The sequence below is a fragment of the Crinia signifera genome, chromosome 5, assembly GCF_055691185.1.
Source record: "Crinia signifera chromosome 5, ASM5569118v1, whole genome shotgun sequence".
In the NCBI taxonomy this organism is placed as follows: domain Eukaryota; kingdom Metazoa; phylum Chordata; class Amphibia; order Anura; family Myobatrachidae; genus Crinia; species Crinia signifera.
This window is the reverse complement of record NC_139221.1, coordinates 299,304,014-299,323,180: the sequence shown is the minus strand read 5'-3', so window position 1 is coordinate 299,323,180 and position 19,167 is coordinate 299,304,014. Positions and strand designations below refer to the sequence as shown.

The following is a 19,167-nucleotide window of genomic DNA, read 5'->3' as shown; positions in this document are numbered from 1 at the left end:
CCCGCCAGGCCAATCCGCCCCTGAAAACAGGGCACAGCCTTCAGTCTACTATAGGGGGAGCTAGATCTGATGTTAGACGTTTACATTGTCACAATAGCAGCACAGTGGTTGATTTATAGTCATTGAAACTGTGCAGGACTGATTATGTCTAGGCCCATACGGAAATCCTCATACTCCATAGTACTCCTATGGCTTTCTGTGCTTGGATACATTTTGTAATGCATTAGTAAAATATATATAGAAGATAAAAGCATTGTAGGCCACAGACACTTAAGCACAGACTTTATAATAATTAGCATCACAGCCTCACAGCGCTGAGGTCATGGGTTCAATTCTCACCATGGTCCTAACTGTGTAGAGTTTGTATATTCTCTCCATGCTTGCTTGGGTTTCCTCTGGGTACTCCAGTTTCCTCCCACAATCCAAAAATATACTGGTAGGCTAATTGGCTCCCACCAAAATGAACAATAAAATGAATGTGTGTGCGTGTAGTGTATGTAAGCTCCACGGGACATGGATTGGTCAATGGTCAGAATATTCTCTGTAAAGCGCTGCAGAATATGTATGCACTGTATAAGAAACTGGTAATAAAATAATCATTTCACAGTAAAGGGTCTATTAGACACATAGATGTCAATGATGGGCTGTGCTGTCACCTAGTGGAACAGTGTAGGCAACTACATAAATCCTGTCATAAGCATGCTGTATTGTCAAGATTACTTGACTTAAGGCCCCCATACATTAGTCCAAAGGACACGTCGGACCTGTTTTCCCCGGCAGCTCCTCGGGAGGGCTCAGATACGATTAGGCACTTGATGTGCTAAGTTTTGCATGTGATAAATACCACTGATATCACCGATAACCGAGAGCTGCACCAGACAGAGCAGCCAATAGCAGGCAGATGCATACAGAGGACTTCCTAAAAACAAGCCTTCCCTGCCCCTCAGAAGCCCGGAGAGAAGACTGTCAGCAGAACTTCGGGGGGTGGGGTCTGATGTAGACCTCATCAAGCCCCGCCCCCAGTACTGCAAATCCTGCAATTTGTGGGTCTTTGAGGAGGGGCATGGTTAAATGACATAATTTGCATCTTTGCCCCACCCCTTTCCCCCCTGAAAAGTCTCGAATCTCAGGAAATGAATGCTGCTGCGGGGGTCCACTGGTATCCATGAGTATTGTCCACCTTTCCGGGTGATCTGATTTTCGGGAGCCTCTCTTGCCATACCGGGAGGGTAGGCAATCCTGATTTATATTGCACAACTACATAATGGCTGGTTACATCAACTATAGTAAAAGTGTTTCCTGTATGTTCCTGCAGTAAAGCCTAGTATGACTGAGATTAAGCCATAAAAGATGATATTCACATGATATCATCTCATGAAAATTATAGCACCTGATTGGCTAGCCATGGTGTTATTCCAGTCACATGACATTCTTAAATTCACTCGCAAATTGGTAATTTATTCTGTGTAATTCCTCTTTCTTCACCTTTTTTCCCCCTATTAAACAGGTAAAGAAGAAACACCGTCATTACTAGGCCTCTGTGGGTCCCTCACATCTGTTGCAAGTTACAAGTCCCTCACAAGCCTCAAGTCTAGTGAATGTCTTGCCAGCCCCACCACAGAGATGACCAGCCCAGGCCTAACTCCGTCCTGAGCCAGGGAACTGACAGGGAACTGACAGGGAAAGGACAGGCTGTTTTTGTTCTGTTTTGTATGCCAACTACATTCCATGTCTGAATGGCTGCTGTACAACGGCACATCGTCTTGTTAAACGCCACAGAGTTATTTTTGTTTAATCATATGATGTCGCAAATGATCTGGTTTAAAGTGTACAGGTTCCGATACATTTTATTTTAATTTATTTCACGTTTCTGGAAATCTGGGGCACAGGTAAAACTTAGCAACTAATTAGTCTCTGTCCTTTTTGGGGACAATTTAGAAAATAAAAGCTAATCATTCACGGATGTGTGAACCAGTTTTAATAAATGCCCCTTTCTGTGTCTATAGTATTTGACCTCAAAACCAACAATGCAACAATTGTACAGACTGTGAGAAGGAATGGCGCGAAACGCGTGCGGGGTAGAACTTCTTTGTTTCATAGGGAAATGTGACCTTCATTGTTTGTTCTTGCCCTGTATTATATCAGTTCTAAGCTTCTCATGTTTTCCGTGCCATCTGCTGGCCTACACGGCTGTATATGTAGGCCTTTTTTTCTATTTTTGTATGTGCGAGGTAAATACTTCCATTAACAAATGTAATATAAAGAAATAAAACATGGATTGACAGCCAATATTCTGTGGACATTTATTTAGTGTACTGGAAATGTGAAATAAAAATCTGTAGATACAGACTTATTCCAAGACTATAATGTCTTTATGTGGTGTGACCTTGAGTTCTCGAGATTACAGGTAAGTTTGGTCTACCTGTTAGCGAAATAAATTGTCTCGTCCATCTATCTTATGGCCCCCTTACACTTGTCCAACAAGTTGGACCTGAATGACTCGAGATTTAGCCTATGTGCAGGAGGATCAATGTCTTATAATCTCTTGGTTATATCCAATAGCACGGGATTGTGCATGGGGTCCTACACATCAGATTTTGTCAGATAAATTGACCCAATCCACCTGAATTGGGTCAAATCTTACAAAATCTCACAAGTGTAAGGGGCCCTTAAGTCTTGAGAGATTTTGTTAATCAATCTGGAGTAGTTAGCATCATATATTTGGTTATAATGTTCCGTTATATATACCTAGATATTTTATTTGAGAAATTTCCAGTCAAATGGATGAAATTACGTTTTTTGTTACTGGGGGAAGATGAAGTCCTAGAACTTTGAAATTGGAAATTTCACTAAACTCATGTAAAATCTGAAATGTTTTAGATACGGATGTAGTCGGAGTAAGAAGAATATAATCCGCATATAGTGATGTTTTATATTCTTGTGTGCCTATTTTAATTCCGTTAATATCTATAGTATTCCTTATGTCTGCTGCTAAAAGTTCAATCATCAAAGCAAAAATTAGTGGCGATAGGGGACACCCCTGCCTTGTCCCATTTTTAATTGTAAAAGGATTGGATTTGAGGCCATTTAATAGTACAGTAGCTATTGAGGACTTCTAAAGAGCTTGAATACCAGTAAGGAAGCATCCTGAAAAACCATAATGAGAAAGTATATGATTCATATAGGGCCATCAGATTCGGTGAAAGGCCTTCTCTGTGTCTAGACTCCTAAGTAAAGAAGGAATTTTAAATCTGTCTATATATTGAATGGTGTCAATGGCTCTTATATTATCTGCGGCTTGCCTGTTTGGAATAAAGCCCACATGATCTGGGTGTATCAATAGAGATATTATTTTTGCAAAAAATTTCAAATCTAAGTTTAATAAAGATATTGGACTATAGTTACTGCAAATAGTGGGATCTCGCTCCGGTTTTGGAATAACTATAATCTCTGCAGTCGTTGAGGCTATGTCAAATGCTTGACCCTGTAAAATGTCATAAGAGTTTCGGGATCGAGCAGGTGGATAAAAATTCATCAATGCGGATTGATGACTGTTGCGCAAAATAAACAGTGAGCGGTAGTTCTTTGGGTGAGAATGTCTTGTTAATTTATTGCATGTAAAAAATGCCAAATTATAAGGAAGTGGTCCAGGGGTGCTGTTTGGGGAGCTCAAAGGTATATTGGGTCTGACTTGTCCTCAGGACAAGTGGGCCTAATATATGGGGGGCTTTTAGGCTGCAGGAGGGAACAGTTAAGGTTTGGCTGCAGGAGAGGGTAGATTAGGGTTAGGCTGCAGGAGAGGGTAGGTTAGGGTTAGGCTGCAGGAGAGGGTAGGTTAGGGTTAGGCTGCAGGAGAGGGTAGGTTAGGGTTAGGCTGCAGGAGAGGGTAGGTTAAGGTTAGGCTGCAGGAGAGGGTAGGTTAGGGTTAGGCTGCAGGAGAGGGTAGGTTAGGTTGCAGGAGAGGGTAGGTTAAGGTTAGGCTGCAGGAGAGGGTAGGTTAGGGTTAGGCTGCAGGAGAGGGTAGGTTAGGTTGCAGGAGAGGGTGGGTTAGGTTGCAGGAGAGGGTAGGTTAGGGTTAGGCTGCAGGAGAGGGTAGGTTAGGGTTAGATTGCAGGAGAGGGTAGGTTAGGGTTAGGCTGCAGGAGAGGGTAGGTTAGGGTTAGGCTGCAGGAGAGGGTAGGTTAGGCTGCAGGAGTCGGTAGGATAGGGTTAGGCTGCAGGAGAGGGTAGGTTAGGGTTAGGCTGCAGGAGATGGTAGGTTAGGGTTAGGCTGCAGGAGAGGGTAGGTTAGGGTTAGGCTGCAGGAGATGGTAGGTTAGGGTTAGGCTGCAGTAGGGTATAGTTAGGGTTAGGCTGCAGGAGGGGACAGTTAGGGTTAGGCTGCAGAAGAGGGTAGGTTTGGGTTAGGCTGCAGGAGGGGACATTAGGGTTAGGCTGCAGAAGTGGGTAGGTTAGGGTTAGGCTGCGGGAGGGGACAGTTAGGATTAGGCTGCGGGAGGCAGCAATAAAGCCCCATACATACTAGGTGATATTGTTAAAGGACTTTCTGAGTGATATTGTAGGCAATATAGCCTAGTATGTACACTCCCTGTCGTTAACGATGCGCACTCCTGCCCGTCTTTAACAACCCCTCGTCCAGCATGTCAGACAAGGAAGGTCCCCATTATCGACGGCCATGATGCAGCGGCAGCATGGCTGTTGCATATATCTGAGGTGAGAATGCAAGCAGGACCAGATTAAGGCTAGTTGGAGCCAGAGGGCAAAAATGCCTCTTGTGAGCTCGGTAGCTCTCCACAGGTTCTATTCTCCCTCTATGGGGGATGTGGACCCCATAAGTAGTGTTCCTTCTAGGAACTGGGTAGGGTGCTGCTGCAGGGGGCAGCATAAGGGGGGCGGACCGGACAACACCACACAAGGGGCGTGCCCGGGCTGCAACGTCACAGAAAGGGACAGACCTGGCAGCCATCACGAAAGGGGGCGTGCCTAGCCCCGCCAAAGTCACTGCGCTGCAGGGGAAGCGCCAGGCATCGCCATCTACGGCAGCTCTGGGCTTCCCCGTGCACACCGGCGGGGACAGGCAGCAGGCTCTTTTAGTGGGACGCAGCTAGAGGGGCAGGGCACATTTTGCCCTTTAAAAATCGGGCAGCCTAGCAGGAACACTACATAAGGGAGAATAGCCCCTGTTGGCCAGGATGCCACCTGTTGGGCAGTTGAACAGTTGGGATTTTGGCGTCGGTATGCTGACATCAGGATCCCTACTGTTAGCCAGCCAGCTTCAGTGTATGAGCGAGATGTATTAAACGGAAAATGCGGTAAAACCCCGGTTTTACCGCATTTTCCAATGTATCAAAAGTGATACCGCATTGAAGGGTATCGCCACCTTTGGGTGGCGATACCCTATAGAAGCCGCCTCACCGACCCCCCCCTCTGGCTTACCTTCCTGAAGGGTCCTCCTGGACCCCGGAAGGTAAACCCCTCCTCCCTCTAGTGAAGCAGCCGGACATCCTTCCGGCTGCAGGGGGGAGGAGGCGGCGCCGGGGACAGCATGCTTAGCTGTCCCCAGCGTGAGGGGAGAGCCAGGCAGCAGGAAGGTGACGGAGACCCCCCGCACACCAGAGTACAGGTGTCACGGGGGTCTCCGTCACCGCACCGCGATGCCAGCCGCATATGTTAGTACATATGCGCTGGCATCGCGGCGGGGGGGGGGGGGGGCGCGAAGGGCGGCGATGTATTTTAATACATCTCGCCCTATTTTCCTATAGAAACGTTGGGGCTGATTCTCAGATGCACACATAGTAGCTGTAGTTGGAAGCAACAATGGAGGCTGGATTCACTCGTTTGTCAGATTCTATTAATCTAATTATCCTTTGTACTTGCACCAGCCAAATGATAGGAGGAAGATATCGGTCAGGCTTCCCTCTGAGGTACTCATGAATCACACAGATATTTGGATACGCAACAAAGACACTTATATAACACTCCCAGACAGGGCCGGTGTAAGGCTTCTCAGCACCCTAGGCAAAACTTCAACCTACTGACACCCCCCCCCCCCCCCCCATACTGCCACAATACCCACATTCCAACCCCTTAAGGCAGGGGTGGACAAACCGGTCCTCGAGATCTACCAGCGGTCCACATTTTCCACATCACCTAGCTGGTGCACAGCTGTAGTCATTACTGTCTGTCACATTTTCAAACATATGTTATACTGGAGAAAAAGAAGACTCTTTGTGGGGGCACTCTTAGTGCATGTACATGCGTATATAAATACCTATTATTACCAGAGAATGTGCTAAATGGCTATTGAAATGGTGATACTATTTAAAATTTAACTTTTAATATTCACGTTTTAATATAGATAGGTAATTAACACAAGATTTACAATTAGATTACATACAATTTAGATACACAATTAAAGTTAAAATATGCACTGCAACTCATAATTATGTCACTGTCTGTGAATAAAGGTTCGGCAAAGAACAGCCTTATGAGTCCTTGCTTCAATTTTTATATCGGCTATATAGGCTGAGAATTCATACAGATAGCAATCGCTGTATTTACTAAAACCACAAAATAATGCTAATTTGAGGCAATCTGTGTCCCCTTATACTGGTGATACACAATTAGGATAAGAGCCTGTCAGCTCCTAGCATCAAGAAAACTTTGTTGCCAAAAAAATCAGAAAGAATCACAAAATTGCATTTGTGTGTAGATAGTATCAAGAGGGTATATGTATCATAACCTCTTAACATCTGCACATTCTTTTGTTAATAGATATATCAAATCTACATAAGTGTATTAGTTCTATCAAATCATTTTCAAACATACTGCATTCATTCCTACTATAGATCCACAGGTTGCCTGGAAAACATGCACCGTTGGTAGATCTTGAGGACAGGTTTGGCCGTCCCTGCCTTAATGCATACTTGCCTAACATTCTGCAATGACAGGGAGGCTCCCAAAAATCAGGTGGTCCTCCCAGCACCCCGGGAAGGTGGGTGAGTCCCCTGCTTGCTGGACGTATGCATTGAGGGAAAGTGTGGCGGTCAGGTCTAAGTTCCACAGCAGCCACCTGCATTAAGAACAACAAGAATCCTCATTGACTTGATTTTCTGATAGGCAGACTTGGTGGCACCTCCCAAGATCCTGGTGCCCTAGGCAGCTGCCTAATGGTAGAGCCGGCCCTGCTCCCAGAAGTCAGTGCATTTGCGTGCTTGGTTGCTGTGTATTGCCTGACCCAAAATTCCCAAGTTTGTGCAAAGACAGACCCAGCAAAGACCCTTCCTAACCAAAATAGGACAGACTGATATTAACATCTGCACAAGCACTCTATGCAAAAACACACCATTTGTATTTTGCTCCTTTGATCAGAATCAGACCCTTATCTATTGGCAATAATTGGGTTCCAGCTCATAGTTTCTAGGCGCCATCTAGTGGAATATTTTCAGATTACACCATTCTGGTTTAGTTTTTTTTAAATTCAAGTTGATTATCACCTGCAGATCATAATCACATTGCACTTCAGTCTCTTCTGGCTGAGTGATGTCATGTGCACCAAGCTCCTTTCTGTCCTGGACGTGGTTTGTGTTGCTTGTTGGGTCCATAAAAAATTGTTCTTATATTTGATTTTGAGTTGATGTTCACCCCCTGTTCTCAGTGCAAATGCAATGAGACATTACAAGGAGCTTCTGTTGTTATTTGAACTTATACCCTTCAGCTACAGTCCAATAGGCTTTCATTTTGCCAGGGATTACTCTCGGTATGTAATACCTGACATTGTAGAACCTTATTCTGGTTGACTCACAAGACTGCGTATTTGCAGCCTTGTAAGTCCACCTGACACCGCCCTACGAATGTCGGGTCACCCACCTCCCCCTCGCACACCGTGTACACTCACACGGGCTGTGAATGGATGTTGAACATAAACATCAATTCGCAGGCTGTGGGGGGGGGGAGGTTTGAACACCCACATCATTCGATGGTCACCGACCATCGAATGATGTGGAAGGCACACGCACATCTAAGGTTACTCTGAGGTAACCTTAGATGTGCGTGGACATTTGGAAGGAACGGGGCAGGCAGCTGACATCCGGTGAGGTCAGCTGCCCAGCGCCCACGTCACCGGGCGATTTCCATGGGAACACTCATGAAATGCTGGGCATTCCAAGGCTGGATTCACTCATTTGGGGGAAATTTATTAAGAATGTGAAATACGGTTGTGCTGAATACCTATGGATACGACCAGTATTGGCCGTATTTCGGGGAAATTTACTAATCTGCCATATATACCAGAATCGTGTTTTCCAGTGGTGTATTTACAGCCACCAAATACGTACGAAGTGGCAGTATGGCACGCCCCCAACCAATCAAGAGCGAAGTTTCACTTGATACCGCTATACATTCACGATTTCTCCCAATAGTTAGAGGGTACACGTGTGCGGTTTGTTTGTTTTTTTGCCTGCCGGGATGCCTACTTCGAAACCAAGAGGACGTGATCTTCGCCGGAGGCCTCGGTAAGTAGAAATACCTTCCGCAGGGATTTCTACTGGAGAAAAGGACTGGCCATCTTCGGAAGCCATAGGTACATATTGTATGAATGTATTAAAGTTTTATTTTTCTATGTGTCTATGTTTTGTGTAACTATTTGTTCTGCTGTAGAACTACAAGTACCATCAGCCCGTATAAGGGTACGAATGGCTACAAATATGGGCATTCGTCCTTAGTAAATTTCCCCCACTCCACCTCAGTGCCAGTCTGCTCTAATGTCCCCTGACTGTGCCTCAAGCAGAGGCGGAGCGATCAGCTCGGCACTCCCCTCTGTAACCTAGGTCAGCTCTGTGCTCTTCTCAGCAGACTAGGCTCTAATTGACAACCTTGCTTTGTAGAACAGAATTTTTTTTACGGCACCCAAAGGGCAAAAGTTGATTGATAACATCAGAAAAAAATATTAAATGAAGTAAACTGTGTTTGTATGTCATCCTTAGGGTCAATTATATTGTAATGGACAGGCTTCACTTCTGGTTGTACATAATTTGACTATTACATTGGGCATAAATAATATGAATTGGTCCTGGACCATCAAACCAGGGCACACCAGCAAGTCCTCCAGGGCACTCCAGGGTGCCATGGCACACAGTTTGGGAACCACTGGTTTATATAGTAATATTTGTTATATTTTATGGTTCCTGTGATACATGGCTAAATCCAACAATGTATATTGGGGCCGATTCCGGTTCATTCGCAAAGAACCAAAACCCGCCCTTTCCCGATGGGGACACTTACAATGTCGCCAGGCCGTTCGCTGCAGGTAGGGGAGCAGGATAGGGGGCGGCGCTGGGCGTTCCCATGCAAATGCAGGTGGGACGTGTGCCGCGGCGGGCAGCTGACATCACATGACCCTGTCTTCATCCCGGCACCCGCCAATATAAGTCCGTCTCCACTTTGAGGATTTGGGAGTCCAGGAGAAATCATTCAATGGTTGCCCACCGAGGGAATGTGTTTTCATAACACACCCCCTTGCATGGTTGCTATGGGGATGCGATCTTTGCAGCTTACCAATTCATCCAGAATCAGGCCCATTGTGTAGATTTGATATGACCACAGCACCGAATGTATATGCCTAGTGTTTTTCACTTCCTTATGGTATGTGCAGGAGGCACTGGGTATTTTGTTATAGTAGCAGGGATAGAAGCTTGGTTGCTTTGCCATATTTTACAATATATAATAATATTATTTACCTATTTTTATATGGCACCATAAGGGACCTGTAGCGTTAATTACAGTGTGCATAAACCAGTATCACAACAGGAAACAGTTGTATACAATAGAGGACAAGTACAGGACCAATGCTGCATCAACAGAGGACAAGTACAGGTATATAACCGTAGCAGCATCAGCAGAGGACAAGTACAGGGTACATAACCATAGCTGCATCAGCAGAGGACAAGTACAGGTACATAACCGTAGCTGCATCAGCAGAGGACAAGTACAGGGTACATAACCATAGCTGCGTCAGCAGAGGACAAGTACAGGAGACATAACCGTAGCTGCATCAGCAGAGGACAAGTACAGGAGACATAACCATAGCTGCATCCGCAGAGGACAAGTACAGGGTACATAACCGTAGCTGCATCAGCAGAGGACAAGTACAGGGTACATAACCGTAGCTGCATCAGCAGAGGACAAGTACAGGGTACATGACCATAGCTGCATCAGCAGAGGACAAGTACAGGTACATAACCATAGCTGCATCAGCAGAGGACAAGTACAGGGTACATAACCGTAGCTGCATCAGCAGAGGACAAGTACAGGGTACATAACCGTAGCTGCATCAGCAGAGGACAAGTACAGGGTACATAACCGTAGCTGCATCAGCAGAGGACAAGTACAGGGTACATAACCGTAGCTGCATCAGCAGGGGACAAGTACAGGGTACATAACCGTAGCTGTATCAGCAGAGAACAAGTACACGTACATGACCAAAGCTGCATCAGCAGAGGACAAGTACAGGTACATGACCATAGCTGCATCAGCAGAGGACAAGTACAGGTACATAACCATAGCTGCATCAGCAGAGGACAAGTACAGGGTACATAACCATAGCTGCATCAGCAGAGGACAAGTACAGGCACATAACCATAGCTGCATCAGCAGAGGACAAGTACAGGAGACATAACCATAGCTGCATCAGCAGAGGACAAGTACAGGGTACATAACCGTAGCTGCATCAGCAGAGGACAAGTACAGGGTACATAACCGTAGCTGCATCAGCAGAGGACAAGTACAGGGTACATAACCGTAGCTGCATCAGCAGAGGACAAGTACAGGGTACATAACCGTAGCTGCATCAGCAGAGGACAAGTACAGGGTACATAACCGTAGCTGCATCAGCAGAGGACAAGTACAGGGTACATAACCGTAGCTGCATCAGCAGAGGACAAGTACAGGGTACATAACCGTAGCTGTATCAGCAGAGAACAAGTACACGTACATGACCAAAGCTGCATCAGCAGAGGACAAGTACAGGGTACATAACCGTAGCTGCATCAGCAGAGGACAAGTACAGGGTACATAACCGTAGCTGCATCAGCAGGGGACAAGTACAGGGCACATAACCGTAGCTGTATCAGCAGAGAACAAGTACACGTACATGACCAAAGCTGCATCAGCAGAGGACAAGTACAGGTACATGACCATAGCTGCATCAGCAGAGGACAAGTACAGGTACATGACCATAGCTGCATCAGCAGAGGACAAGTACAGGTACATAACCGTAGCTGCATCAGCAGAGGACAAGTACAGGGTACATAACCGTAGCTGCATCAGCAGAGGACAAGTACAGGAGACATAACCATAGCTGCATCAGCAGAGGACAAGTACAGGAGACATAACAATAGCTGCATCAGCAGAGGACAAGTACAGGGTACATGACCATAGCTGCATCAGCAGAGGACAAGTACAGGGTACATAACCGTAGCTGCATCAGCAGAGGACAAGTACAGGGTACATAACCGTAGCTGCATCAGCAGAGGACAAGTACACGTACATGACCATAGCTGTATCAGCAGAGAACAAGTACACGTACATGCCTATAGCTGCATCAGCAGAGGACAAGTACAGGGTACATGACCATAGCTGCACCATAGCTGCATCAGCAGAGGACAAGTACAGGTACATGACCATAGCTGCATCAGCAGGGGACAAGTACAGGGGACATAACCATAGCTGCATCAGCAGAGGACAAGTACAGGGTACATGACCATAGCTGTATCAGCAGAGAACAAGTACACGTACATGACCAAACCTGCATCAGCAGAGGACAAGTACAGTTACATGACCATAGCTGCATCAGCAGGGGACACAGGGATAAGTAATCAGGGTGGCAGAAAACCACAGGAGTTGGTGCCATCACAGATGGTTTAAGTAAGAGATGGAAAAGCACATGAGGGAAGAGGGCCCTGCTTGTGAGAACTTACGGCCCCCATACACTTATGTGATTTAGGACGATTTCACAAATCATGTGAAATCGGCTAAAATCACAGGTGTTTGACATCCCATTAGATCTTGGGCCAGATGCACTAAGCTTCAAAAGTGATAAAAGTACAGGGTACATAACCATAGCTGCATCAGCAGAGGACAAGTACAGGGTACATAACCATAGCTGCATCAGCAGAGGACAAGTACAGGGTACATAACCATAGCTGCATCAGCAGAGGACAAGTACAGGGTACATAACCATAGCTGCATCAGCAGAGGACAAGTACAGGGTACATAACCATAGCTGCATCAGCAGAGGACAAGTACAGGGTACATAACCATAGCTGCATCAGCAGAGGACAAGTACAGGGTACATGACCATAGCTGCATCAGCAGAGGACAAGTACAGGGTACATGACCATAGCTGCATCAGCAGAGGACAAGTACAGGTACATGACCATAGCTGCATCAGCAGAGAACAAGTACAGGGGACATAACCATAGCTGCATCAGCAGAGGACGAGTACAGGTACATGACCATAGCTGCATCAGCAGAGAACAAGTACACGTACATGACCAAAGCTGCATCAGCAGAGGACAAGTACAGGTACATGACCATAGCTGCATCAGCAGAGGACAAGTACAGGTACATAACCATAGCTGCATCAGCAGAGGACAAGTACAGGGTACATGACCATAGCTGTATCAGCAGAGAACAAGTACACGTACATGACCATAGCTGCATCAGCAGAGGACAAGTACAGGGTACATGACCATAGCTGCATCAGCAGAGGACAAGTACAGGGGACATAACCATAGCTGCATCAGCAGAGGACAAGTACAGGGTACATGACCATAGCTGCATCAGCAGAGAACAAGTACACGTACATGACCAAAGCTGCATCAGCAGAGGACAAGTACAGGTACATGACCATAGCTGCATCAGCAGAGGACAAGTACAGGTACATAACCATAGCTGCATCAGCAGAGGACAAGTACAGGGTACATGACCATAGCTGCATCAGCAGAGGACAAGTACAGGTACATGACCATAGCTGCATCAGCAGAGGACAAGTCCAGGGTACATAACCATAGCTGCATCAGCAGAGGACAAGTACAGGTACATAACCATAGCTGCATCAGCAGAGGACAAGTCCAGGGTACATAACCGTAGCTGCATCAGCAGAGGACAAGTACAGGTACATAACCATAGCTGCATCAGCAGAGGACAAGTACAGGGTACATGACCATAGCTGTATCAGCAGAGAACAAGTACACGTACATGACCATAGCTGCATCAGCAGAGGACAAGTACAGGGTACATGACCATAGCTGCATCAGCAGAGGACAAGTACAGGGGACATAACCATAGCTGCATCAGCAGAGGACAAGTACAGGGTACATGACCATAGCTGCATCAGCAGAGAACAAGTACACGTACATGACCAAAGCTGCATCAGCAGAGGACAAGTACAGGTACATGACCATAGCTGCATCAGCAGAGGACAAGTACAGGTACATAACCATAGCTGCATCAGCAGAGGACAAGTACAGGGTACATGACCATAGCTGCATCAGCAGAGGACAAGTACAGGTACATGACCATAGCTGCATCAGCAGAGGACAAGTCCAGGGTACATAACCATAGCTGCATCAGCAGAGGACAAGTACAGGTACATAACCATAGCTGCATCAGCAGAGGACAAGTCCAGGGTACATAACCGTAGCTGCATCAGCAGAGGACAAGTACAGGTACATAACCATAGCTGCATCAGAAGAGGACAAGTACAGGGTACATGACCATAGCTGCATCAGCAGAGGACAAGTACAGGTACATGACCATAGCTGCATCAGCAGGGGACACAGGGATAAGTAATCAGGGTGGCAGAAAACCACAGGAGTTGGTGCCATCACAGATGGTTTAAGTAAGAGATGGAAAAGCACATGAGGGAAGAGGGCCCTGCTTGTGAGAACTTACGGCCCCCATACACTTACGTGATTTAGGACGATTTCACAAATCATGTGAAATCGGCTAAAATCACAGGTGTTTGACATCCCATTAGATCTTGGGCCAGATGCACTAAGCTTCAAAAGTGATAAAAGTACAGGGTACATAACCATAGCTGCATCAGCAGAGGACAAGTACAGGTACATAACCATAGCTGCATCAGCAGAGGACAAGTACAGGTACATAACCATAGCTGCATCAGCAGAGGACAAGTACAGGGGACATAACCATAGCTGCATCAGCAGAGGACAAGTACAGGGTACATGACCATAGCTGTATCAGCAGAGAACAAGTACACGTACATGACCAAAGCTGCATCAGCAGAGGACAAGTACAGGTACATGACCATAGCTGCATCAGCAGAGGACAAGTACAGGTACATAACCATAGCTGCATCAGCAGAGAACAAGTACAGGGTACATAACCATAGCTGCATCAGCAGAGGACAAGTACAGGGTACATAACCATAGCTGCATCAGCAGAGGACAAGTACAGGGTACATGACCATAGCTGTATCAGCAGAGAACAAGTACAGGTACATGACCAAAGCTGCATCAGCAGAGGACAAGTACATGACCATAGCTGCATCAGCAGAGGACAAGTACAGGGGACATAACCATAGCTGCATCAGCAGAGGACAAGTACAGGGTACATGACCATAGCTGCATCAGCAGAGAACAAGTACACGTACATGACCAAAGCTGCATCAGCAGAGGACAAGTACAGGTACATGACCATAGCTGCATCAGCAGAGGACAAGTACAGGTACATGACCATAGCTGCATCAGCAGAGAACAAGTACAGGGTACATAACCATAGCTGCATCAGCAGAGGACAAGTACAGGGTACATAACCATAGCTGCATCAGCAGAGAACAAGTACAGGGTACATAACCATAGCTGCATCAGCAGAGGACAAGTACAGGTACATAACCATAGCTGCATCAGAAGAGGACAAGTACAGGGTACATGACCATAGCTGCATCAGCAGAGGACAAGTACAGGTACATGACCATAGCTGCATCAGCAGGGGACACAGGGATAAGTAATCAGGGTGGCAGAAAACCACAGGAGTTGGTGCCATCACAGATGGTTTAAGTAAGAGATGGAAAAGCACATGAGGGAAGAGGGCCCTGCTTGTGAGAACTTACGGCCCCCATACACTTACGTGATTTAGGACGATTTCACAAATCATGTGAAATCGGCTAAAATCACAGGTGTTTGACATCCCATTAGATCTTGGGCCAGATGCACTAAGCTTCAAAAGTGATAAAAGTACAGGGTACATAACCATAGCTGCATCAGCAGAGGACAAGTACAGGTACATAACCATAGCTGCATCAGCAGAGGACAAGTACAGGTACATAACCATAGCTGCATCAGCAGAGGACAAGTACAGGGGACATAACCATAGCTGCATCAGCAGAGGACAAGTACAGGGTACATGACCATAGCTGTATCAGCAGAGAACAAGTACACGTACATGACCAAAGCTGCATCAGCAGAGGACAAGTACAGGTACATGACCATAGCTGCATCAGCAGAGGACAAGTACAGGTACATAACCATAGCTGCATCAGCAGAGAACAAGTACAGGGTACATAACCATAGCTGCATCAGCAGAGGACAAGTACAGGGTACATAACCATAGCTGCATCAGCAGAGGACAAGTACAGGGTACATGACCATAGCTGTATCAGCAGAGAACAAGTACAGGTACATGACCAAAGCTGCATCAGCAGAGGACAAGTACAGGTACATGACCATAGCTGCATCAGCAGAGGACAAGTACAGGGGACATAACCATAGCTGCATCAGCAGAGGACAAGTACAGGGTACATGACCATAGCTGCATCAGCAGAGAACAAGTACACGTACATGACCAAAGCTGCATCAGCAGAGGACAAGTACAGGTACATGACCATAGCTGCATCAGCAGAGGACAAGTACAGGTACATAACCATAGCTGCATCAGCAGAGAACAAGTACAGGGTACATAACCATAGCTGCATCAGCAGAGGACAAGTACAGGTACATAACCATAGCTGCATCAGCAGAGGACAAGTACAGGTACATGACCATAGCTGCATCAGCAGAGGACAAGTACAGGGAACATAACCATAGCTGCATCAGCAGAGGACAAGTACAGGGTACATAACCGTAGCTGCATCAGCAGAGGACAAGTACAGGGTACATAACCATAGCTGCATCAGCAGAGGACAAGTACAGGGTACATAACCATAGCTGCATCAGCAGAGGACAAGTACAGGGTACATAACCATAGCTGCATCAGCAGAGAACAAGTACAGGGTACATAACCATAGCTGCATCAGCAGAGGACAAGTACAGGTACATAACCATAGCTGCATCAGCAGAGGACAAGTACAGGGTACATAACCATAGCTGCATCAGCAGAGGACAAGTACAGGTACATGACCATAGCTGCATCAGCAGAGGACAAGTACAGGTACATAACCATAGCTGCATCAGCAGAGGACAAGTACAGGTACATGACCATAGCTGCATCAGCAGGGGACACAGGGATAAGTAATCAGGGTGGCAGAAAACCACAGGAGTTGATGCCATCACAGATGGTTTAAGTAAGAGATGGAAAAGCACATGAGGGAAGAGGGCCCTGCTTGTGAGAACTTACGGCCCCCATACACTTACGTGATTTAGGACGATTTCACAAATCATGTGAAATCGGCTAAAATCACAGGTGTTTGACATCCCATTAGATCTTGGGCCAGATGCACTAAGCTTCAAAAGTGATAAAAGTACAGGGTACATAACCATAGCTGCATCAGCAGAGGACAAGTACAGGTACATAACCATAGCTGCATCAGCAGAGGACAAGTACAGGTACATAACCATAGCTGCATCAGCAGAGGACAAGTACAGGGGACATAACCATAGCTGCATCAGCAGAGGACAAGTACAGGGTACATGACCATAGCTGTATCAGCAGAGAACAAGTACACGTACATGACCAAAGCTGCATCAGCAGAGGACAAGTACAGGTACATGACCATAGCTGCATCAGCAGAGGACAAGTACAGGTACATAACCATAGCTGCATCAGCAGAGAACAAGTACAGGGTACATAACCATAGCTGCATCAGCAGAGGACAAGTACAGGGTACATAACCATAGCTGCATCAGCAGAGGACAAGTACAGGGTACATGACCATAGCTGTATCAGCAGAGAACAAGTACAGGTACATGACCAAAGCTGCATCAGCAGAGGACAAGTACAGGTACATGACCATAGCTGCATCAGCAGAGGACAAGTACAGGGGACATAACCATAGCTGCATCAGCAGAGGACAAGTACAGGGTACATGACCATAGCTGCATCAGCAGAGAACAAGTACACGTACATGACCAAAGCTGCATCAGCAGAGGACAAGTACAGGTACATGACCATAGCTGCATCAGCAGAGGACAAGTACAGGTACATAACCATAGCTGCATCAGCAGAGAACAAGTACAGGGTACATAACCATAGCTGCATCAGCAGAGGACAAGTACAGGTACATAACCATAGCTGCATCAGCAGAGGACAAGTACAGGTACATGACCATAGCTGCATCAGCAGAGGACAAGTACAGGGAACATAACCATAGCTGCATCAGCAGAGGACAAGTACAGGGTACATAACCGTAGCTGCATCAGCAGAGGACAAGTACAGGGTACATAACCATAGCTGCATCAGCAGAGGACAAGTACAGGGTACATAACCATAGCTGCATCAGCAGAGGACAAGTACAGGGTACATAACCATAGCTGCATCAGCAGAGAACAAGTACAGGGTACATAACCATAGCTGCATCAGCAGAGGACAAGTACAGGTACATAACCATAGCTGCATCAGCAGAGGACAAGTACAGGGTACATAACCATAGCTGCATCAGCAGAGAACAAGTACAGGGTACATGTCCTCTGCTGATGCAGCTATGGTTATGTACCCTGTACTTGTCCTCTGCTGATGCAGCTATGGTTAAGTACAGGTACATAACCATAGCTGCATCAGCAGAGGACAAGTACAGGTACATGACCATAGCTGCATCAGCAGAGGACAAGTACAGGGAACATAACCATAGCTGCATCAGCAGAGGACAAGTACAGGGTACATAACCGTAGCTGCATCAGCAGAGGACAAGTACAGGGTACATAACCATAGCTGCATCAGCAGAGGACAAGTACAGGGTACATAACCATAGCTGCATCAGCAGAGGACAAGTACAGGGTACATAACCATAGCTGCATCAGCAGAGGACAAGTACAGGGTACATAACCATAGCTGCATCAGCAGAGAACAAGTACAGGGTACATAACCATAGCTGCATCAGCAGAGGACAAGTACAGGTACATAACCATAGCTGCATCAGCAGAGGACAAGTACAGGGTACATAACCATAGCTGCATCAGCAGAGAACAAGTACAGGGTACATAACCATAGCTGCATCAGCAGAGGACAAGTACAGGTACATAACCATAGCTGCATCAGCAGAGGACAAGTACAGGTACATGACCATAGCTGCATCAGCAGAGGACAAGTACAGGGTACATAACCATAGCTGCATCAGCAGAGAACAAGTACAGGGTACATAACCGTAGCTGCATCAGCAGAGGACAAGTACAGGGTACATAACCGTAGCTGCATCAGCAGAGGACAAGTACAGGGTACATAACCATAGCTGCATCAGCAGAGGACAAGTACAGGGTACATAACCATAGCTGCATCAGCAGAGGACAAGTACAGGGTACATAACCATAGCTGCATCAGCAGAGAACAAGTACAGGGTACATAACCATAGCTGCATCAGCAGAGGACAAGTACAGGGTACACAACCATAGCTGCATCAGCAGAGAACAAGTACAGGGTACATAACCATAGCTGCATCAGCAGAGGACAAGTACAGGTACATAACCATAGCTGCATCAGCAGAGGACAAGTACAGGTACATGACCATAGCTGCATCAGCAGAGGACAAGTACAGGGAACATAACCGTAGCTGCATCAGCAGAGGACAAGTACAGGGTACATAACCGTAGCTGCATCAGCAGAGGACAAGTACAGGGTACATAACCATAGCTGCATCAGCAGAGGACAAGTACAGGGTACATAACCATAGCTGCATCAGCAGAGGACAAGTACAGGGTACATAACCATAGCTGCATC

General features: G+C 46.4%; 1 protein-coding gene across 3 annotated transcripts in view; it reads left to right on the top strand.

Moving 5' to 3' along the window:
• Positions 1-2,289, top strand: part of RUNDC3B (RUN domain containing 3B) — a 209,372-nt gene extending 207,083 nt beyond the window's left edge. For all 3 annotated transcript variants that reach the window (XM_083189371.1, XM_083189373.1, XM_083189372.1), the window contains one exon: positions 1,508-2,289. In XM_083189371.1, the coding sequence (XP_083045497.1) occupies positions 1,508-1,653 (146 nt within the window). In that variant the 3' untranslated portion in view covers positions 1,654-2,289. The remainder of the gene's footprint in view (positions 1-1,507) is intronic.
• The last annotated feature ends 16,878 nt before the right edge of the window (positions 2,290-19,167 follow it).